At 40.0% G+C, this 24183-nt stretch overlaps 1 protein-coding gene and 1 long non-coding RNA gene across 6 annotated transcripts; both read right to left on the bottom strand.

Moving 5' to 3' along the window:
- Positions 1 to 707: 707 nt before the first annotated feature.
- LOC134871232 (uncharacterized) lies at positions 708 to 4406 on the bottom strand. Its single transcript, XR_010166649.1, has 2 exons — positions 4253 to 4406; positions 708 to 3582 (listed from the first exon to the last, which is right to left on the bottom strand). It is a non-coding gene; the product is annotated as an uncharacterized LOC134871232 (long non-coding RNA).
- A 3086-nt stretch (positions 4407 to 7492) lies between these two features.
- tbc1d22b (TBC1 domain family, member 22B) lies at positions 7493 to 24130 on the bottom strand. 5 transcript variants are annotated; one of them, XM_063894208.1, is made up of 14 exons: positions 23844 to 24130; positions 18088 to 18144; positions 17537 to 17726; positions 17275 to 17452; positions 16214 to 16381; positions 16062 to 16132; positions 14857 to 14985; positions 14695 to 14760; positions 12332 to 12446; positions 11760 to 11866; positions 11602 to 11677; positions 11304 to 11431; positions 11093 to 11188; positions 7493 to 9535 (listed from the first exon to the last, which is right to left on the bottom strand). In XM_063894208.1, the coding sequence occupies exons 1-14, from the start codon at positions 23897 to 23899 to the stop codon at positions 9407 to 9409; spliced, it is 1566 nt and encodes a 521-aa protein (XP_063750278.1). In that variant the 5' UTR covers positions 23900 to 24130; the 3' UTR covers positions 7493 to 9406. The 5 variants fall into 5 exon arrangements, with proteins under 5 accessions (XP_063750278.1, XP_063750279.1, XP_063750262.1 ...); XM_063894209.1 differs by having other exon boundaries at positions 11760 to 11863; XM_063894192.1 differs by having other exon boundaries at positions 14695 to 14985.
- Positions 24131 to 24183: the final 53 nt, after the last annotated feature.

Genomic DNA, 24183 nt, shown 5'->3' with positions numbered 1-24183 from the left:
GCAGATCCTCTCAAAATCCTTCAGGTTTGGAGGCTGTTGCTTGGAAGCTGGAAGCTTCAGCTCCCTCCACAGATGTTCTATGGGATGGAGGTCCGGAGACTGGCTAGGCCCCTCCATCACCTTAATGGGCTTCTTCTTCAGCCACTCCTTTGTTGCCTCGGCCGTATGTTTTGGGTCATTGTCGTGCTGGAAGACCTATCCAAGTACTAAGGTATGTTTTGCAAGAGGATCAAATAGCTATTTCCCACCGTTAAACACAAATCAATGTATATCTTTCATTATGTACATTTCTGGATTTTCTTATCGATATTTCGTTTCTCACTGTTAAAAAATAAACCTACCATTAAAAGTATAGACTTTTAATTTGACAACTTATAAAATTGGCAGGGGATCAAACACTCATTTCCTTCCCTGTATATTCTAATCACCTCAATGCAAAATATTTTTGCAACATAACTGAAATATATAGTATTTAATAAACAGTGTTTGATGTAATGTTGAATTTTCCAGGTGGTCCCCACTTGTCAGTTATAGTCATTCAGCTTTGTGTCTGCTCTAGACTGAGTGTAGGTTTAACATTGTGAAGTGTGGCACCTATGCATACAATTTCAAAAAAGAGCTCAAAAACTTAAAGAGCACTAAGTTTACCATGCTTAGAAAAATGTGATCATATACACAACATTAGTATAAAGAACACAGACAAAATATTGAATGAGAACAGTTTTAATTGTTGTCTATTAAGAGCCATAAACTCATTTACAAAACAATTTGAAACGCAGATGCCTTAAACCTATTAAATCACTCTACATTTTCACAGTATTACTTTGAAAACAGTAGCTGAAACCTCTTTGAGAATATAACAAAAAAATCATGTTGATCCTTGTTCATTCATAAAAGCACACTCAAGCATCACACACTGAAGGCTGCCCTCAGTCCATCGGTTTGCATAGATAATATCACCCAAGTACAACTCAGCTATAAAGAAAGGCTGTGATGAAAGGCTTCCCATGGCAGCTATTCAAATGTAGTTTATTCTGTAGATAAAGACAACTTACACATGTTGGAACCTCAAAACAAGATTTCACATGTAGTACTACAATACAGCCAGGGACACACCAGAGTTCCCACCAATTGGTGACAAATTATTGCCAAATCTAATGAAAACAAACAAACAAAGGAAATACAGATATATCTTACTTAGCTAAAGCACTCTTGACGATTGGTGTAAAAAATAGTATCTAGCAAACAAAATATCTGTGGCAGTGCATTGGCAATGTCCTGAGCTTACAATAACACTGGCAGCAGGCACAGTACAATAGAGTAGAGATAGCAAACTCAAACAATATTAAAAGGAGCATACAGGTGCTTTTGCATGTTTATCTCCAATCTTTGAAGTATTACCACTTCCTAGACAGGTTATTCATTACAGTAGACCTGTGAGCTGCATGTTTAGTGTGTGTTCATTACGTTTTAAAGCTGAAATGATTCATATTTGTGCTCAACGGGTTCGGGACAAATGATCTTTTCAGAAATGGCAACATTTGCTTATGTTGTGATTGGTTTCATAAATGAGATTACTCATGTATACTAAAATATGCGATTTTCTGAATGTTTAGCAATCACATAAACAGACCAGTGATCCATTTTAAAATGCATTTCATGCTGGAAAAAGTGAAATTACCAACCTAAATTAGTATCTTCGTCAATTTGATTTACATACTGTACTCTAAATGAGTGGCTACTTTTAATTTAATCACTTGTAAATGTAAAACATGCAAAAGCCTTGTATGGTCCTTTAACATTATATTCTCTTTAAGCCTTGATATGTTGGTATGGATGACATTAAACCTACAAAGTGGTTTTAAAACCAAAACGTCCTGAATGCTTAATCAATGTACAGGTGAATCAACAAGAATTTCCACAGTATTTCATCACACTCTCTCTCGAACTCTTCAAGGCAAAAAATTGGATCTCTGCTAGCATTCAAACAGGATGTCAGGCTTTGCTCTGATGTGTGCAGCTGTCAGTGATGCTGTCCTCCTCCACCCTGACTCGCAGGTGCTCCTGACAGTGTTCTAGGAACGAGTCCAGTGCAGTGAACCCCTGCTGGCACGGAACACAGTGGTACAGCCTCTGTCGCTTTGAGCCCGGCCATTTGCACGTATCCATCTCGTGTGTGCAGACACTACACTTCCTCCTCTTCAGGGCGGACTGGTGCAGCTCCACATGCTCCCTCAGCTGAGACTGCAGAGAGAAAACCTCTGCACAGGAGGGGCATGGGAAATCGCTCTCCAGTTCCTCCTCCTCCTCCTCTTCGGCTTTAGGCACTTCTGAGCAACTCCCTGGATTAGTAACCTTTTCCTTGGTCCTGGGCACTTTCCTTGGCCTCCCTCGGCCAGGTTTAACAATCTTGTGTTCCGCTGGGTTGCTTTTTACTTTATTTGGTCTATTTTCTGATAAGTCTTTGGTGGTACATTCTACAGGCTGACTTGAGACTGTATGGTGTTTGTAATGTGCCCTCAGTGACAAATGATGGACGAAGACTTTTCCGCAGACCTGACATGGATAAGCTCCTCCTCTCCTGCGAATTCTGGCGATTGGCATTGGTTCACTCAAAATCATTTTCTCCCTGCTGTGTTTCTCTTTTCTGTGCACGTACAGTTTAGAGGTGCTAGTGAAAACCATGTCACAAGAGCGACAGTTCAGTAGTTTCTGACTTGATTTTGGCATTTTAATTAAATCTCCATTCACCTTGTTACTTCTCCCTCTCCTCGCTTCCCCACCAGCAGCGTTGGTCTTTTGCCCCTGAGGAGGCATCAGCAGCTTCTCTGCATGGTTAGTTTGTTTATGGCGTTGCAGTCCAGCCTCGGTGAGGAACATTTTGGAACAGGACTGACAACCATTAACCACTCTGCTGACGGGCCAAGGGGTGTCTGAAGAGTCAGAGCGGGCAGAGTCTTCCTCAGAAACTGGCGGGGAATCCTCTGGAAGGTTACTTGCATCAACTAAATCTGAAGGAGAAGGTGGTTCACTACAACCAGCTTGCTGATGGTGCAGCAGAGCCTGCTTCTGATTAAAGCCTCTCCCACACGGGGCACATGCGTAAGGGCTACCATCCAGCATGTGAGTCTGGCGTTGAGGGGAGTTGTCCTGTAGCCTGCCAGGATCTGAGGTGAGGGCCGTACATGTAGTGCACGGAGCGCCCAGCTGTGACAAACCATGACAAACCTCACATGGGGGAGCATCATGATTGCACTTATGTAGCTGCAAGGACGACCTCAGGGAGAACTCCTGCCCACAGGAGGGACACCGATGAGGCTTGGGTAATGCGTGATTTAGTTCCTGGTGATGCAACAGTTCTGCCCCATAAAGGAAGCACTCACCACATTCTGGACAAACGTATGGGGACAGTTGGGATGGTGGCGGCCTCTTGTTTTGCATTTGTGGTTTTGTGTCAGCCCGTGCAATGAAGCTGGCAAGCCTGGAAAGAGTGTCTGCTGTTGCCCCAGAGCGGCTGAACGACTCCGGCGCCCGGGTGGTGCTCCAGCTGACCCCATCCATCCTCAACCAAGCTCCTTTCTGCTTTAGGTGAGATAGCAGCAGAGAGAGATACTTTGAGTTATACTAGATAACATTTGTTAAACAAATCTAAAAGATAAGAAATATAGTACAAATTAACCCTAACAGCAAATACATACAAACTCAATGTAGAAAAGACAAATATCTTTATTTGTATTAGTATTTTAATAATAAATAATGGAAGGAATACTGAATCAATTACAATAATCAGCACCATTTCACTAGGCAACAGAAATATAATAATATTGGATTATATATACACATTACAATTGTGCTTTGTAGTTTAAGTTGTCAAAACCTCAGATATCAGAAAAATACAAGAGCCATAATAAAAGGCTAAGACATGCTCCATTAAAAATAGAGAAATGAACGTTTGTGAACTTTTGCAGGAAAGGGGAAGCTACTAGCTTGTTCCTCTATCTTGCGTATGTTATGGACATTGTTTTAGGTAGATTTCATTTGGCAGCAACAAAGAACACTAGTTAATAATAGAATAACACTTAAGGGCCACATACCATAGTGAGAAGTCAATGTTACTGTTGCAGGAATGTAGTGAGGAATGTACTAGCGGTGCAGCCCAACTACAGGCTAGCATAATGTTTGCTAACATTAGCTCGTTGCTAATTGCACAAACGTGTTAGAAATGCAGCTCCCGGTACTTTAAATATCTTACCTTGGCCCTCAGACAGATGCAACTCGACGGGTATCTTCACAACGGGCCGGATTCATGCGGTTTGTCGCGGTAACATATGCTTTCGTTACCAAAAATAACACCGACATGGCTGCAGAAGTGATGCCGAAGTTTATAGGGGCAGCGTTACAACTCTGAGCCGTCAGCGTCACTTCCGGCCCACGCGCCACCTGCCCACTTTAAACAGGTTTAAACGCATGTATCTTTCTGATGTGAATCAGGGGTGGAGTGTAATGAAGTACATTTACTCACACTCTCTAAAGTACATTTTTGAGATACTTCTACTTTACTTGAATATTCCCATTTTATGCTACTCTATTTCTAATCCACTACATTTTGAAAGCCAATATTGTACTTTTTACTTCGCTAGATATGTATTTGACAGCTTTAGTTACGTTTTAGATATAGATCATTATCTAATACAAATCAACTAATAAACAAACACAGTGATGTATTAATATAAGTTAGGATGTCACCACCGTAAGAAGCAGTATACAAAGTCATTGTTATTGTTTTTTTGTTTTTTAAAAAAGTTTAGTTCATATAGCCTATACATTATATGTATATGTTCATACTTGTTTAAAGTTTATTTTAAAGTTTGTTTGAACATGATACATATTACGTTCAATCAACCGCAAACTTACAGTATGTTTGCATGGTACTTTTTTTTTAACATAAACTGGTGCAACATAACAATACGTTTTTATGTAACTTTATAATAAAACCTTTAGGTTATTATAAGATAAAATATGAATGACGTTATTGATCACATGCTGGGTGTAAGAGCCTATTAAGCACACAGTCATATTTGGGGAAAATGTTTATGCTGGCTTGACATATTACATGGTGCTAAATTTTATTTCATTTATACTATCATTTTGTATACAGTGATATAGGTGGATTATGCTAAGGTTATGTTTCTGTTTACTACTTTTTCATATAAAATGCTAGGTGTTCCTATTTCCAAAATGGAATTACGGCCTTAAACGCAGCTTTCAAGGCGGAGCTTTAGGAGCTATGCTAGGCTAGTTAGATGCTGTAAGTCTGTAAGATTGGATCGCAATACGTGTTAGGTGTTACGTGTTTACTGTTACACTTACTGTTACGTGTTATATTAAAACTTCAAGTCGGTAACAACAACAACAACAACAACAACATTTAACTCAAAAGACGTACCTATAGAAAATAAAACAAGAAAAAACTGACAATGCTGAAGTGGTCTCTTCATTTTTTCCGGGGCTGTATATATACAGTTGTGTATGTACATAAATAATCAGTAAACAGATAGACAAGTAAACACTATGGACGTGAGATGGCAGATGTTTGTTATAACCACGTGGTCCCAACACTTTAATTGAAATTCAGGTAGTCTATGTACTGTGAAAATAAATAATTATACTATGTATTGTTTTTGTCTTTTCTCCTATGACCCTCCAGCAATTTTACTATTTTTACTTTCCAATTCTATATTAACAAAATAATAATTTTAAACTCCATCTATTTGGGACATTTCACAATTAACAGTGTCTGCATTGAATTTTCATTGAGTTTATTCTGAAGTTTGAAGTAACGGTAAGTAAATGACCACACCACTACGTCGCCGCAACATTACTTGCGTTACCAAGAGTGGCAACGTTAGCAAGTGACCACACCACTATGTTGCAGCAACGTATTCATTTTACTTGGTCGCAACTTCCTGTAGGCAACGTTGTGGCAACGTCACTCACGCTACCAAGTGGCAACGTTAGCAAAATGACCAAGCCACTACGTTGCGGCAATGTAATTTGGTTACTTAATGGCAACTTCCTGTAGGCAACGTCGTGGCGATGTTGCCAGAAAGTAATGTCGCCATGACCAAATGGCGACTTGTAGGCAACGTTGCCATCTGGTCGTGTGTTAGCTGGGGCTGTCTGTCCAGCTGCAGGTGGAGAGGGTGGGTGGGGTTATCCATGATGGACTACAGTTTGTTCAGGGTCCTCCTCTCCACCACAGCCTCATAATTGTCCAGTTTGATGCCGATGACAGAGCCAGCTTTCTTAATTAGTTTATTGATTCTGCTGGTGTCACCGGCTCTGATGCTGCCCCCCCCCCAGCAGACCGCAGCGAAGAAGAGTGCACTAGCAACAACAGACTGGTAGAAGATCTCCAGCATCTTGCTGCACACGTTGAAGGATCTCAGCTTCCTCAGGAAATAGAGTCAGCTCATCCCCTTCTTGTACACCTCCTGAAGTCAATGACCATCTCTCTGCTCTTTCCACATTCAGAAGCAGATGGTTTCTTCCAGTCCACTCCACAAAATCATCCACCAAACTCTGTACTCCTCCTCCCGTCCATCCCTTATACACTCTACCACTGCAGAGTCATCCGAAAATGTCTGCAGATGGCATGGATCTGAGTTGTATTGAAAGTCAGTGGTGTATAAGGTGAACAGGAAGGGAGACAGCACGGTCCCCTGTGGGGCTCCTGTACTACCAACCACCACATCAGACAGAACACTGCCCAGCCGACATACTGTGGCCTGTCTGTGAGATAGTTGGTAATCCAGGAGATGGTGGACGGGTTTACCCATATAGCCTGCAGCTTGTCACTCAGTAGCCGAGGCTGGACGGTGTTGAATGCACTGGAGAAATCAAAGAAGGTGATTCTCACAGAGCACCCGATCCATCCAGGTACGAGTGAGCACACTGCAGCAGGTAGATAACAGCATCATCCACGCCCAGGTGAGGCTGGTAGGCAAATTGCAAAGGGCCTAGAAATTATCTCACCTGTGGTCTGAGATGGGACAAGACCAGTCTCTCCAGCACCTTCGTCACATGAGATGTGAGAGCTACTGGCCGATAGTCATTGAGCCCAGAATGAGTCGTCTTTTTAGGGACAGGAACAACGCAGGACGTCTTCCACAGCACCGGGATGGTCTGTGCTGGGATTATTTATACTAGTTAAAATTCATTCTTCTATGTAAAATAATGTTGAGTAAATGTTTTTTCAATACAAAATATTGAAAAGAATACTTTGACAGTGTATATTGAGTAATTGAGAGCCAAGGCCAAAAATGAACAGATAAACACCATTTAGTATGAAGAAAATGTTCATATACAGCCAATGTGTGCTGTCATTATTCAATATTTCTTTTTATTTGAATGTTGAATCACTCAGACACAGATTGGATTGGCCCACTAAAGATTTGGGGGTTTAGTTGAGACAGCATGAACACCTCAGAAATAAATCAATAGTTGTATTTTATTTTTCAGCCTTTAGAGTCAACATCATATTTTGAGGACATATGACCTTTAGATGGAGTGAACAATCAGTTGGCGTACCTGAATGAAAAAACAAAACAATTTTAAGGCTAAAGGCATACATTCAACAACAACACTTTAAATACATTAAAAGATGGGGAAAAGAACACAAGATTAAAGCAGGCCTAACAAAGCTAAACACAAAACTGGCAATAAATAAACCATAAGTATGTGTGTTGGATTGTTCCAAAATGCAAATGATCTACTTCACAGACTCAAATTAAGTACCATAGCATCTTCAGAATATATACTCCCATAATGTAGCTGTGGGTGAACTGTCACAGTTCAGAAGGGCCGAATCACTCATGAAACAGGTGTCTCAACTGTCTGTAAAATAAAAAGTCTAAATGGCCAAAGAAAATGAAAAACACATCTAAGGAAATGGAGTTATCAAAGGCTAATGATTGTCATATCTTTCAGACACACACTGTGGTATAATTATCACTGGTAATGAAGGTAGATGAGTAGTAACACATATATTCCCCCCTCAATGGTCACAGATACAAGAGCAACCTAACCTGAACCACATACAAATATAAAATACAAGCATTTATGATAACACAGCAATTATCCATGTCACATTTTAAAAGACATTACAAATGATCATAACAAAGGCATCAACATAATATGAGCTGCACTGTGTCCACAGGACTGTCTCAAGTAGAACACTGTGACTAAGTGTCCTTCAGCATTGACAAGGCATTTCCTCGTTTTTAAAAAGATCTTCAACCTAGAAAACAAATATTAAAATGATCCTATACTGAGGAAGATGTTTAACTACCTGTATGCATTTCAACAGTGACCACAGGTATCCAGTGAGATTCACAGATTATCATACAATCATTCACTCTGAATGTTACGCAAAAGGAAATGATTCAAGATTAAAACAGACCAGTCGTTGCTGATCTCAAGTTGTGCCATTGTTAACATGTGCCACAATCTCTACCTAATTTAACTGTCAACATACAATAACATTTAGATTGATCTAAGTCAAGGGAAAAATAAAATAAGACTAAGATAAGATTCCAGGGTATCAGTTTAAACCAGGGGTTTCAAAGCTACATTATCCTCCTGTCTCTTCTGAGGCTTAGGTCCTAAATGTGTTCCTCCACCTTTAACCCAACCTAAATACACACAGTTCCTACAATTTGCTACTCTTAGGTCTAATACCTAAATCATTCTTAAATATAAGTACCGGTTAACAATGAGCTGACTCACTGAATAAAAGTATAATATAGAATATTTTATAAGTTGATTGTACAGTGCAAATTTGGTAACCCTGAACCATAACATAATAATAATAATTCTACTCATAATTATCTGAAAGGGGGGGGTCCTTCTTTTTATGAATAGGTTAACAGTGTAAGACTAAATACATTTTAACAAAGAAAATAAATTATTGTAGTTGCCTGGTTTACATCTAAGATTATTTCCTTTGTAAAACAACTACCAAAACATATCTTCAAAAAAATAGAATCTGTAGACGCTGTCTTTCACTAAAAGGATAATCTCACAAACATCATCCCTTTATCTTACAGTGATATTCATGTTGAGCAAAAACTGTACAGGTAAAGCAAGGTGGCGTAGCTGTGGTTATTCACACTGTAACAGTTCATCGATACACTGCAGTACACTGACTGCACATATTCTCAGTCACTGTGCTTAAAGGGTGCCCTGTGGTCCTACATCCAGTGTCAGTCTCTGGATTTCAAGTTCTGTGTGTGTCTCTCCCAGGTTACTTCAGAGACACAGCTGCAGCCCGGAGTATCCCTCACACACACACTGCTGTGGTGTCGGGTAGGCTGTGTGTGGGGCTCTCTGTGAGGCAGCCTCAGGCCTATCTCTTGTAGTGGCTGGGTGCGTCTGCAAACATGTACTTCAGTCTATAAGCTTCAGCCAGGAGGAGGCCCACTTCCTCGTTGCCCCAATGGATTGTGGGAAGGTTCTGCAGTAGCATAAGAAGGCCCTGAGGAGCAACAGAAACACACTTATAGACACTGGTTTGGAGGGCGGGGGTTAATAACGGAATTCTAATACAGAACGAGATTGACAAAACTATTGAAATGTCTTTATCTATGTGTGTCCTGAAAAAGCACTAAAAGTGAATATGTCAGAGATTGAACATGCTGAAGGCCTGTGGACTTCTACAAATACAGTATGTACTTTCCTCTGAAATGCATTTATTTATTTACCATCGTTTCCCCATATATGTGTCTGTGTTTATTATCTTATGTTTAGCAAATGTTTAGACTGATGAAGTAAATACCTCAGCCCATTAGGTAGTCAGGGTTATGAGTCGTTTTTAGGGCCTTTGGTTAGGGCGGGGTATGTTTTTGGGTTGAAATGCTTCTGTATATTACAGTATATGAACACTCAATTGTCTGGGCCCCCATAGCTTATCGGGGGGTCCCATTGCACATTTCTCCATTCTGTGATATGTTTGTACTTTATATTTAAACTTGAATGAATGACTATGTAAGACCTTGGCAGCCACCTGTAAAATCAGGGTGGCACACATCCACACACAATCACCACACACACTACTAATACAGTCTCTGTTGTGCAATACCACTGCTCAATTGCAGTATATACTTTTGAAAGGTTATATTTGTTTTGACTCTCACCTAACATACTTTATATGTTCACATACTGTTGAAATGCTGCGAGTAATTCTTATTCTTATTTTAATCATTTTTTACCATGGATGTGTCCTCATTGGATTTAATTAACGTTTACTTGCTTCTTTATTTACTATGTTAGCATACTTTTGTGTCTGCACTGTCTCTTTGCTGTGGGACAAATAGGATTTCTGATCCTAAATGTACTATTTACTTTAACTACAACCTAGAACTGAAAACTTATATAATTTAAATACCACAGAGTGTATACAATTTGAATATTCCAAATATTGTTTCAGTTTTGGATATGTTTGATTTGTGTATGGGTATTTACCGTATTTTCCGGACTACAAGGCGCACCTGAATATTAGCCGCACAAGCTAAAATTAGGGGAAAATCCTGTTTTGTTCATACATTAGCACCGGACTATAAGCCGCAGGGTTCAAAGCTTGTGCAAAAAGTAGCGGCTTATAGTCCGGAAATTACAGTACTTGATTGTTTTAAGTCATTTGGACATTTTTTTAGTCATTTTCCCCTTGTTTGTATTGTTGTTTCAGACCACAGCCTAAATAAACCATCCTACCTGGGGAAGTCTGTTTCCGTGTCAGGACACACACATCCATATCGTGCCGACTCTAACAACCTGATTTCCTGAAGACCCCAACATTTTTATAATGTTGGCATGCTAATCTGCCAATAAGCCCTACTATAGTAGGTAATTGGTGCTGAATTAAAATGACTGTATTTATTTAATATACCTGTTACTAATGGACCAAAAAACAGGATTCCGACATTGAAATGACCTGTTTTATTGCTTTAACTATTAAAGTGCATCTGCTGCTACATCAATCTATATTTATTGATTACTTTCTAACTGAAGTGTGGAGGACTTCACAGATCCGTACCTGAAAGTCCACCATGGAAAGGATTTCTTTGCGCCACTCGATGAGGAAGGCAGAACAGACGTACAGGTGGAAGTGTGTGAAACCCTCTGCTTCAGCCTGTGGGGAAAGAGAAAAGACATGAACAGGGAGAACAAGCCTATCCAGCACTAGCGGATTACTTCTAGAAAGATTACTTCCTACTGTGAGGGTTTGCTAGTAGTGTGCACTCTACCTGGTAGGTGTCCCAGAGACGAATAGTGCAACGCAGCGGCAGCTCCCTCATCAGTAGATTATTCATCCACCTGAAAGCAAACTGCAGGTACTCCACCTCGTACCTCTTGAAATGATTGTGAATGTCCCCTGCAGACAGACACACAAACACAGATGGGTTTCTGGTTAATATGTCTTATCTGGAATCAACTGGGCAGCCTTATATCACTTTCTACATGTATGAGCTCATAGGAGATGCCCCAAAGTGGAATGAGCAACAGATAAAGACCATGTGACCTAGGGCCTAATGTGACACTCACCATCTATCCTGCTGACCAGCTCCTCCAAAGCTTTCACTTTGTTCTGGATTCCAGGCTGAGCAAAGGTGTAGTTGTCCTGAAATGAAAGCATTTTCACTCAACTGGATCATTCACAGTTCTAAAGTAAATGTTTATGAGATGTATATGTGTGACCATACCTGTATTCCATCCAGCAGCTTGCTCATGCACCAGAAGCTGTCAGCCTCGATGTTTCTCTGGGTGTCCATAGGCAGCGCAGCCACCTCGAAGTTCTCCACGTCTTCTGCTGGAACAACAAATAACACTGAGTGAAAGGGAAAGGGCCTGCCTCACACATGTGACTTTTGGTCTAGTAGACTGATCGAGAACAATATAAGCTTGGATGTTGTAAAAGAAAAGAGCTAAAAGATCAGGTAAGATAAGAAGGCAGATATTGTCTATTTCTCTGCGTGTGAAACAAACCGGGAAATCAAAATGCTGTTTCTCTCACCGTCCAAAGGAACGGGAATATATATTAATGAAAAAAAACACACAAGTCTAGTCTACTTCTACACGGATGAATATATGACAACAGTATGATTATATACAAGTAGTAGAGTACTGCTGTAGTGCAAATGACTGTCCAAAGCAACTACATTGTAAAAGGACAGGTTTATAAAACAGAGAGAAAAACTGTGAAAGCAGAAACATTGGCTGACACTTGTCATTTCTGTCCAGTGGGAATATAACGGGTCTCTATGCAGCGACTTACTGACAAACTCGGAGAGGAAGACCACAAAGAAGGGAGTGACCAGATCATTGATCCCCTGGACGTAGCCGCTGGCTGGGTGCCGGATGGCCCAGATGAAGAGAATACGCTCAAACACCTGCACACACACACACACACACACACACACACACGGACAGTACAGACTTAGAGCTACTGTATTTATTTTATTATTACAGACAGTAACTTTTCTTGTGCAAATAGCAAAACTGGTTTATTAGATTAGATTATTTTCAACTTTATTGTCAATTACTGAGACAAGAAAATGTAGTTAGCATCTAACCAGGAGGGCAAAAGAAGCAGGAAAGTGCTGAGTAATGTTAAAGAAATGGTAAATTGAAATTGTGTTTTTATTTCTTCTACTCCTCATTGTGTATTGCGTCTAACAGAGCAATGTTACATATTAATCCCAAATTGGGAATGGTTTCGTTGCAGCAGCATGTCAAACAAGTATTGCCCATAATTACAAACACAACATATAAACATAGAACGTTTTATAAATAGAATAAGTAACTGAGACTAATGTGCAAAGCCAGTCAACTGGGTATCCAGTGTTGTGTGTGTGTGTGTGTGTGTGTGCGTGCGTGTGTCTATGTGGGGTGGGGGTGCAGGCAGCTGTCATAGTGGTGGATTCAAGAACCTGAATCACATGCACAGTCCTCAGGATACACACGCCTCATATTAAACACAAGCTACATGCTGCTGCCAGGAGTTTGACTCAGGCTAGGAGACAAGGTCACATTTACTGATGCTGGCTTCCTAACACTGTCTGCTGTTTATATTAACACTCAATATAGTATTTGTTACAAAAATTTGTGAAAGACCTTGCCCCAAGTTATCCCTACTGTCCTTAGACCCTGACATCCTCAGCTTCGACTTCCTTGTGCTTTCAAGGTTGAGATTCTTACAGAAACTTGTCTTTTTAGTTGAAGATGTTTGCTTAAGTTTGTTTAATTCTTTAAATGTTTTCTGTTCTTATTGTAAAGCAGATTGTGACTGTGTTCTGAAATGTGAATTACGAATTACATTTGTTATTATTTGTAATATTACTAGGTGTACAGATGGGTGAATTAATGTGACACTAAACCATTCCTTGTGATTTGATCCACATTACCTTTATGGGAAGTGTGTCTATTGTAGTTTCCTGTTAATAGCATTGCAGCATTATAGTATTACTGTAGCTTATTTTATTTTTAAAGGGTTACGTCCGTGAATTAGTATTGCACCTCCAGATGTTGGGGCACTCAAGAGATATCTTGCAATAAAGACTTTTTAACATTTTTATTTAGAAAACTATTGCCAACAAATACAATCTAGTAAATGCAATAACCTTTGTTCTGAGGTCTACTGACAAATTAAGCCTTGAATATTAATCAGAATATGTACATAATGTACAATTAATTCATTGGAAGTTAAAAAATGTTGAGCATTAGGAACTAGTAATGCCACTGTTGTAGTTTTGCTGTGATTAAACCCGATCACAGATAAATGTGGACACAAATCTTCAGTGTTATGAAAGACAAAAAAATAAATCAGCACATTTGAGGAACAAGCTGTTCTGAAGTTCCTCTTCCTCAGCACAGAGCCTCTGTAGAGCGGTAATCTGATGCAGGTTCCTCCTCTGTGGATAACAAGTACTGCCACAGTATCAGCACAGTGAGCAGGGTCATCAGCTATCTACAGGAGATAACGTCTAAGTGTATCAAAAGTCACAGCGCCTCCAAGCTCATTGGTTTCTACATGAGGTAATGCCATGTCATGATTTCCTGACATTAATCATTACCTGATTGGGGCTTATTAACCACTATTCTTAAGATGAAATGTATTCATAAAACCCATAAAGTAGTTTCATGAAGATTGGGACATTTACCAGTCTTTACTTATTCTGGATTTGTTCTTTGATAAGAACAGAATTTACGCAAATCAAGACACGTTTGTGCAAAATTACTAATATATTTTCCAAATTGTTCAATAAAAGAAAAATGTATAGTACTATATAATATCATTATTTTACAAAGCAACCACTAACACTGCGGCACTAAATGAGTAATAGCAGATATTGCATATTTCTGGAGTTATTTTAAACAGTATCTGCTACAGAACTGTTTCCTCAGACGATCATTTGGGCATTCTTGACTTCGGTCTCTTAACTTTTCTTTCACTCTGTGTGTGCACACGGCCTTGCAGTCTCATGTCTTTTAAAGTTGTCACTTTATTGCACTGACTAACCCACCCATCTAGCTTCATGATACATGCTGCTGCCAGATGATCCAAAACTAAAACTAAACACAGAATGCCCACGGTGACCTTTGGATGAACCTCTGATGTATCTAACAGTCAGGTCTTGCCTCTTGTACTGCCGGCTGCTGGAACAGGGGAATCAGAGGGTTGGTTCTTGGAATATCGATGTGGATCTGACAGGAAGAAACATGTGGAGATGTTACTAAGATAATAAAAGCAGCTGTGTGTTTGTGTTTAGGGTCTTTGAGCAGTAGTAAGTGCAGTGATACCTGTCTGTAAGTGTCTTTATAGTGCTCGTCTGTTCTGGATTGGTAATACTGCTCTATGAAGCCAAAGTATTCATCTCTCTTCCTCTTCATCACCAGCTCTCTGCGCTCTTTGTTGGCCGGCAGGTAGCCCTGTCAAAGAGAAGAAAGCACTTTATTCTACTAATATATATTTAATGTATACAGACAAGGTATATAGAAACAAAGTAAGGTGAGGAGGGAAGCAGAAAGCATAGTTAAAAAAAAATAGGTCTTTGTGAGATATTGAATAACATAGTTTTCTGTGAAAGACCTCAAATCTTATAGGGAAATAACTACAAACTTTATGATAAATAAGTGTAAAAAATCAAGTCTCATGGTAAGAACTCATGCCCAGAAGCTGAAATAGTAATCCTTATCAGAAAAAGACAAGAAATAGAAAGGAAGGTCATAGAAGTACATAAACAGATCACTATACTATTGAGTATAACACAACATCATTTAAAAGATGGAGCAAAAACCATGAAGCTCTTTCTGTTGTTAGAAATGATTTTTGATTGATTGAACCACTGAAAGGAAATATTAGAATATGTGTTTAACATAAGTTCGAAGTTAGATATCCCTACATTTTGATTTGAGATTTTGCTGAGAAATAATACTTTAAAGATTCAGTGAATTTCAACTTTTTACGATTATTACTATTATTTTTTGTGATCACATTTTTATTGAGCTTAATACACAACATGTACAACCAAAAACACAACACATTTTTGAATAAAATAACTAAAAGTACATAAGAAAAAGAAAAATGAGATTGCAATTACTGCAATTACTCACAAAATATACAAAATGCAGAATACAGAATACATATGTAAGCTACAAATAACAATAAACAAACAAAAATAAAATAAAGCTAAATTAAACAACCCTCCCTCCCAGACACATTTTTACGATTATTAAAGATAATCTGTGTAACTTAATGCTTGTTCTAAGGGTCGGTTTGCCAGCAGGAACACTTTCAGAGGAACAAAGCTGATCAGCAATTTAAGATCACAGAAGGACAGGAGACAAGACTGTTTGTAATGATGACGATTCAGACACTATGTCAGTATTTACGGAATCGACTGGCACTAGCTAAATAGCAATGATTCTTTTTTTTAACATGGACTCTCATACAGCATCCATTTCCAAATCAGTTGCATCATGCCAAGACAAAGCAGGTGACTTACAGAGAGGAGTCTCCATGTGATCGGCCGGACTTCTCTGGGAATGCCCGACCAGCTGTGCTTCCGGAGTTCCTCTGTAACAGCAGAGTGAACACAGTTAAAAACAGCTGGATGTATATCCCAGTGTGGAACCAATGATTACATATCTGCTCTACCTAGGTCAGTGTTGGGACTCGCCAGCAGCTGCTTGAATTTGTCCAGCCGGCTCTTCTCCCGCACCGTCATTGGTGGGGCCCCCGACGCGTTCTGGTCCGACATGCGAGCCACCAGTGGGATGATGGGACGGACTGGGAGAGACTGCTGCTTCTGCAGGGTGGAGCGGACTGCCGGAGGGGGGGCCACACAACAATATTGAGAATGTTATACACATAACATGTAAATGTGACATCATGATAAATGTTACATCTTACTAACTTAGCCCACTAATGTGTGTATTTAGTCACTATACTCCGTATATCTGGAATAACCTGCAGGTCCGCTGCAGCTCTCACTTCTTTTAAATCAAAGCTGAAGACTTTCTTTTGCCTCTGCCTTTTAATAAATCAGATAAATATTCATATCTTAAAATGCACCGTGCTTTTACCTCACTCTTTGAGCTTGTTATTTGTAATATCTTGGCTATTTATCAAATGTTTGAAATGTAATTGTATAATGTCTTAATGTTTCAAATTTGTTTTTGTAATGCACTTTGAATTGAGTCCCTGAGGTTACTTTGCCTGGGGCCACGGTCCCTAATGTCAAAATCTAAGTTGGTGACTTGAGGGGAGTCTGAATATTCAGGTCAGGTGACTGCTGACATGTTCAGGTGAGGTTTTCCAGCAGGTCAGCTGGACTGATGTAGAGCCCTGCCTTAAAATCTGAGGCTGCACACTGACATATAGGGGATGATGCAGGTCATCCAGAACTAATGTTACATGTTCTGTTTAGCGCTTTTAGCTCTAGCTTTAGTATGATAGTTTTCATCCTACATCAGGAGATGTTAATGATGTTTAAATAAGCATAATTCTGTCTAAAAAATTAAACATAAATGGTACAGATGCATATAGTAAGTGTCACTGGAAACACACAAGTTCACAAAGAGATGAGAACAACAGGACGGACACGCGTTAGGCCTGATAGAATAGCTCTGCCCTTAGAAAGCCTGTCACTAATTTAAATATGAATACATCTCAGTTTCTTATAGCCAATGAACTTCTGCAGCACATTACCCACGTACCTGAGGGTGTGTTGAGGTGGGCGTCGCTGCTAGACTTGACAACCTTGCCGTTGACATGCTCCCAGTACTCTGCATCTTCCTCCTGCACATCCTTGAAGTCTAGAGCTTCTGTGCTGGGGGGTGACAGTCTGTCAGACACCCCCGTTTCTGTGTCATCAGCTTGAATCTGCTGCTGCTGCTGAAACGCATCAGAACATCTCCATTTATAATCACACCAACTCAATCTCAGTGCTCAGAGTAGAAAAGGACGTAGTGTAGCTACCTGGGTCTGTGTGGATGTGGAGTGAAGGCCTGATGGTGAGCTTAAAGTTGGAGCAGGGGTGCTGAGGAAATCCTCGTCCTCCTCTTCGTCGATGTCCCAAGCATCATTGGTGCTGCGAGCAAACTCGTGGAAGCTAGAGGCCTTTTTAGACTTAAGATTGTTGAACTTGGGCTTTGTGTCTTTGGGATATCTGCAGAGGTACAGACAGAGAGATCCATCAGACAGAGAAACAACAAAAATAAGGGAGGTTCACCAACTCACTCGTGGGTGTACTGCTACATAAAATGAACAAAAAATCTGCAAAAGAAAAGGGCAATGGCACACTTGAAATCTCTTATATGGGTTGAACTAAGGACACACTGGTTCAGTGCAGGTGCATGCAATCCACGAATGTTCGAGTTATTGAAGCATGGAACAGCTTGCTTAAAAACAAAGTTAAAAATGGGAGACAAAAAACAACAAAACACAAAAATAAAAAGCATCCATGAGGGTAATGTGAGGTCATACAGCCAAGTGGGGAGTTAGCCACAGACGGTTTGTTCAGCACTTACGTGCGACGCAATCGTGGGTCGAGAGGGGGGTGCTGTGCTCCATAAACTGGTTGTACACTGCAGAAGAGGACATGTGAACTGCTGTCACATCTGTGCAGAAAACACAGGGAGCTTCCAAGTCTGTCACCTAGCTAATTCTAATAGTCAGCATGTGTACTCTAATATTATTCAGAGGAAATCTAGCACACGTCCTGCCCAGTCTATGGTCCTGCCCTTGTATGTGAAGCTCTTTGTAAACATATTTCCCCTTGTTTCTAACTAAATCCATTTAAAATCAGTTCAAGTATTACACACTGTATTAAAGAGGACAGTTCACCATAGCTATGACATTTTTTGCCTATGCCAATGTAATACACACTGTCCCCAGAATTAGTACATGCAAAAAGTGTGCACATCCAACCACAGTTACTATACGATGAAAAAGGAAAGGCTGTCTGCACACTCAAATTTAAAACAACCTCCCACATTTCTTGATGTAAAATGTTGACCTACACGGTATACGTAATGCAAAAAGCCCACCTCAGTGGAATGATATGAAACTGCACTAATGGTCATTTCAGATGTGGTAGAATGTTTGCTCTTGCACAAGTGCAACAGGGCAGGGGATAAGGTGTGACATACAGTGCTCAGCGTAAATGAATACGCCCCCTTCGAAAAGTAACATTTCAAACAATATCTCAATGAACACAAAAACAATTTCCAAAATGTTGACAAGACTAAGTTTAATATAACATCTCTTTAACTTATAACATGAAAGTAAGGTTAATAATACAACAGATTACACATTTTTACTTCAGTTTTACTCAAATAAGGGCGATGCAAAAATGAGTACACCCCACTGAAAGTCTCTGGAGCAAAGCTACATTTTAGACTACAAATGTCTAATTGAACAATCATCAACCACAGGTGAGTGTAATTATTCACTGCACAGGTGAGTGTAATTATTCACTGCACAGGTGAGTGTAATTATTCCCTGCACAGGTGAGTGTAATTATTCACTGCACAGGTGAGTGTAATTATTCACTGCACAGGTGAGTGTAATTATTCACTGCACAGGTGAGTGTAATTATTCCCTGCACAGGTGTCCAGCAGACAGCTGACTATAAAAGGGTGTTACTTAAAGAAAACCCCTCCCCATTTCATGTTGTTAGCAATGGCCCCACATGGAAGAGAAATGTCACAAGACCTGAGAAAGAAAACTATTTCTTTACACCGCAAAGGTGAAGGCTACAGGAAGATCAGCACAGCTTTACTTATCATTCAGAATACTGTAGCAAAAGTGGTACAGAAAACTTTAAAAAGATGGAACTGCAACCATCTCACAGTCCAGGTCGTCCACGGAAGTTAACACCTCGACAGGAGCGTCTTCTGATGAGAAGGGTGGAAGAAAATCGTATGAAAGTTCACTGCAGTTATCAAAGGAAGTAGAAAGCCAAACTGGGGTGACTATTTCCCGTGACACAATACGGCGTACACTGCAGAGGAATGGCATGCATGGGTGCCGTCCACGAACGAAGCCTTTCCTAAAGCCCAGGCACAAAAAAGCCCGCCTAGAGTTTGCCAGGGCCCATGCTGACAAAGATGAAGACTACTGGGACTCTGTACTCTGGAGTGATGAGACCAAGATAAATGTTTTGGGAACTGATGGCTTCAAAACTGTATGGCGTCGCAAAGGTGAGGAATACAAACAATAATGCATGGTGCCTACAGTGAAACATGGGGTGGCAGTGTCCTTATGTGGGGGTGCATGAGTGCTGCTGGTGTCAGGGAGCTGCGTTTCATTGATGGCATCATGAAATCACAGAAGCACTGCTCTATACTGGAAGAGAAGATGCTACCATCACTCCGTACCCTTGGTCGCCGTGCACTTTTCCAACATGATGATCCTAAACACACATCTAAGGCCACTTTTGGATTTCTGAAGAAGAACAGGGTGAAAGTGATTCAGTGGCCAAGTATGTCTCCTGATCTGAACCCAATTGAACACCTATGGGGAATTCTGAAGACACAAGTTGAGCATCACGCTCCATCCAGTGTCTCTAAAAGAGGTCATTCTTGAAGAATGGAAAAGATTGATGTAGCAAAAATGTTTCCAACTTGTTCATTCCATGCCTAGAAGACTTGGTGCTGTCATTAAAAATCATGGAGGCCAAACAAAGAACTAGATGTAGTAGTTTTTGTTGTGGGGTGTACTCATTTTTGCATCGCCCTTATTTGAGTAAAACTGAAAAATGTGTAATCCAAGTTATATTATTAACCTTACTCTCATGTTAGAAGTTAAACAGATGTTATATTAAACTTAGTCTAGTCAACATTTTGGAAATTGTTTTTGTGTTCATTGAGATATTGTTTAAAATGTAACTTTTCAAAGAGGGTGTATTCATTTACGCTGAGCACTGTAAGTGGCTCTGCAGGTCATCACACCATGCACACTGCAGCCTGGTCCTACAAAAGACCTGCTCTTACGACTGAAGGCACACTGAATGCAGCGGCAACATCTGTGGTTTCCTGTTGCAAGAGAGGTCATATCTGAGAACGAGCACCAGCTTTTAACACATTTTGATAGATGCTTGAAAATGTGTTTTAATTCTAAACCACACTTTATAATTGTGATTATTTTCAGTTACAATGTCTCTAAAACCGAATTGAGAACTTAAGAAACGGCATGCAACTGCATTATGTAAAGCAAGTTCATTTACACTATAGCATATTGAGAATCAGAATGACTTGAATTGTGCTGCAACGGGGAAATTCATGGTGTTACAACAGCAAGAGTATAGTACAGATTAAGTAAAAAGAGTAGATCTACATATTATATAAAAAGGTATGCACACATCATTAATAATAAAAGACACATTAAGTAAAAATAAAAGATCAGTAAACCATGGTAAAAAAAACAACAACAAAGTAGCAATACATTTACCATATTAAAAAATTGAAGTAGCTGGTAATGTTAACTGATTGTAAATACACTGAAAGACAGACAAATACAAAAAAGTAAAGTATACATCAAGAACTAAATTTAGATGCACATTAGCTGTGAGCTTTTAGGCTAATGTCATATTAATATTCATTCAAATGAACTGTACGCACTCCTATGTCGCTTCAATCTGAAAGACAAACTCCCTCATGTTTTTAAATGTATATTGTAGACATGGAAATACAACTAATTCAGCCTCACAGTCTGCTTAACTTTGACAGATGTCAGCTCAGTTCATCCCTTTTAATAAATGACCCTAACCCCGTGTTATTCAGACTGTGTTTGAAGTGTGTGGTGAACAGAAGTGGGGGACAGCTTGCACAGCCCCTGTGCCCCTCACCACCCTGTGGTGGGCATTATGCTCAGCGGATGTGAGAATCTTCTTTCTCTGCTGAGCTTCGTTCCAACTCTCTAGTGAACTGAAGCAGACACAGTCCAGAGTTGAAAGATGGGATCTGGGCCAGAGCAGCGGATACCCCCAACACTACTGTTCTTATCTCCTTTCCTTTCAGGAAAGCCAAGGGCAGCAGCCTCTCCAGCCAGTCAAACATTAAGGCTTCAAACTAAACAATTCCCTGGATTAAGTAATGAAAGCTCAACACTCAACCTTCAGTTGTATGGGGTTTACACAGCATGGGAATATCTGCGTCTGTAAGAGCCAGAACCAGATCTTTGCTTCAGTCTTGTTGACTTGATATCAACATACCTATTTAGCCTTTAAAAAATATTGTGCTTCTGCTCTATGACATATTACGATTTGGATAAAGTTTTGATGAATTGTGCAGGCCTATTCTTAAATTAATTGTATGTTCACAGATGTTGGACAAGGGAATTGGTGAATGGTGAATTTTGCTTTATTTCAGCAGAGTGGTGGTCTAACACTGAATCTAATATGATGTTTTATCCAAAATACGTCAGTTTGTCAGAAGTTTAACTAACGATAAGCGCTTCATTCAAAGTAGCTCAGAGGCTTTTGTGTAAACACAACAAAGCAACAAATAGAAGCACTAGTAATGTGGACTCTGTCAAACTGTGGCTTCCCACGCTCGAGGCTAAGCGTTGTCAGGCTAATTCCTATCATTTGCATGAATAAACTGACAGTAAGCCTGGTGGCTGAGAACTGGGCCTGCTCATTATCTGCCAGTGCCAGAGTCTCTTTTTTATCAGCCTCAGCTGGGTTTATCAGGAGCGGCTCAAGGACAGGCAGTGAGACTAACTGCCGGCTTTCCTGTTCAAACATGTGTTTGTGTTTCCAGCCTTCCACCCACCACAGTTTGAGAAAGATCAGTGTGTGTGACAAACAGCAACGCCCTCTCCTTAGAGATCCTCTCTTCTCAGATTTCCCAAACACACTTCCCTAAACCCCCCCAAGTCTGCTTTACCCTCTCTGCCAGGGCAGGACAACCACCAGAGTCATAAAGACATATAGGCAAGTACAGAGGAAAACACTTGAGTATGAACAGGTCCTTTCTTATCAATCATGTCTCATGAGTTGTCATTTTCCGTGAGGGCTGCAACAAACAACTATTTTCATTATCCATTAAAATGTTGATGCTTTTCATTATTAAATGATTCAACATTTTGTCCATGAAATGATAGAAAGTATAGAAAATGTCCATCCCAGTTTCTCAAAGTTAAAGACAACTTTAAATGTCTTCATAATCCAAAAGATATTTAGTTCGATATCATATTTTTCTAAGGACAAAAGAAAGAAGAATTTTATGCACTTTTGTGCATTTAAACATTACTTTAAGAATTCATATTAAATCTGAATAATTGGCCAATCGACTAATTTAGCAAACTAATATAACAGATTTGTTGACAAATGGATGCAGCTCTATTTTTCCATGAGGAGAGGAGCAGAATAAAAGAACAGAGAATACCTGTAGGTCCCCAGTGCCTATTACAATCAATTACTATGATCCTATTGGGCAAGCTGTACAGGCTGGGACTAGCCTGGTGCTGTGGCCTATATTAAAAAGAAAAGTTATGATCTCCCCCTCTTCACATACATAATACTATTTTAAAACACCTATTCATTAGATTGTAACAAGCGTACCCCCTGTAAACCTAAGACAAATTATGAGGGCCCAATCAGGGCTGAATGTGTTAGCTGCTGGGTCATCAATAAAACATTAGAGAAATCATATAACTTCTTCCATTATTACTCATTAAAACTTACGAAGAGATAAAAAAAAAGATAGATAAAAGAGAAAGATCTGAGGTTACAGCAGTTTTATCTTTATCAAGATACTGGTGCTTCCTTCAGTTTCATCTATTTCAACAACTAGCCCACAGCAGCCCATAATAAGAGCCTCTCAGCCCCGCCTGCGAAAGCATGCGGGCGTGACAGCTCCACTCTGAGCGTTACACACCGCAGAGAAGAATGAGATAGAGGTCCGTCTCTTTCAGCAGGAGGCCATTCTAATGATACACACTCAAACAGACAGTGTCAAGAGTCTGACAAGTTGTTAAGAAAATAAATGAAAACCCACAACTACAATCTGGTCAACTATGGCCAGCTTTGAGGTACTTACAGTGACATTTTGTACGTTCGAGTCAGTTCAAGAGTTTTGTCTTAACATCATATTCCTATACTTCACTATGAGTCTATTTAAGCCTAAAATATACCATGTTTATATTATATAATATGTTACTGTACTGACTGTTAATTATAGTTTTACATATTAACAGTGTCCGTCTGAAACGCACCGAAGCGCTGTAATATTTGCACTGTTATGTTAAGTAACATTACAAGAGAGTGAGAGAAACTCACCTCCCAGGAACCTTTGCGTTTCTCCTCCAAAAATTGATCCTGTTCTCGGTGGCCATACTCGGATATCACGACCTCCTTCCGACCGACACCGAAACCGGCTCCTCGCACGAACAAACCATGGGGAAACTGTTTCCGCGTTTGACTTGTGACAACTCAGCCCCACTCGGATCCTTATTGTCGGCCTCTTAACAAGTTTAAACCACGGGTAGATAGTGGCATTTAGCTTTCTTATGCGATGATGTCTGATACGGAGCACTGGAAGTCGCCATCTTGGAGCACACCCCAACCAAGCGTGTGATTGGCGGGCTGGTAGAACAGGTGCACTGACAGTGGCCAATAG

This window comes from Eleginops maclovinus, chromosome 1 (assembly GCF_036324505.1).
Source record: "Eleginops maclovinus isolate JMC-PN-2008 ecotype Puerto Natales chromosome 1, JC_Emac_rtc_rv5, whole genome shotgun sequence".
NCBI classification, from domain to species: domain Eukaryota; kingdom Metazoa; phylum Chordata; class Actinopteri; order Perciformes; family Eleginopidae; genus Eleginops; species Eleginops maclovinus.
The sequence above is the reverse complement of the archived record's forward strand: the minus strand, read 5'-3'. Positions and strand labels throughout refer to the sequence as shown.

Bases quoted from the DNA above. Each gene is read 5' to 3' on its own strand.
- tbc1d22b (XM_063894192.1), bottom strand. From the start codon at position 23,899: ATGGCCACCGAGAACAGGATCAATTTTTGGAGGAGAAACGCAAAGGTT. The intron at 17,727-18,087 runs GTAAGTGCTGAA...GTACCTCTGCAG, and splicing joins GACCCACGATTGCGTCGCAC to ATATCCCAAAGACACAAAGC. The intron at 9,536-11,092 runs GTACGGATCTGT...GTTGCTCCTCAG, and splicing joins TTTCCATGGTGGACTTTCAG to GGCCTTCTTATGCTACTGCA.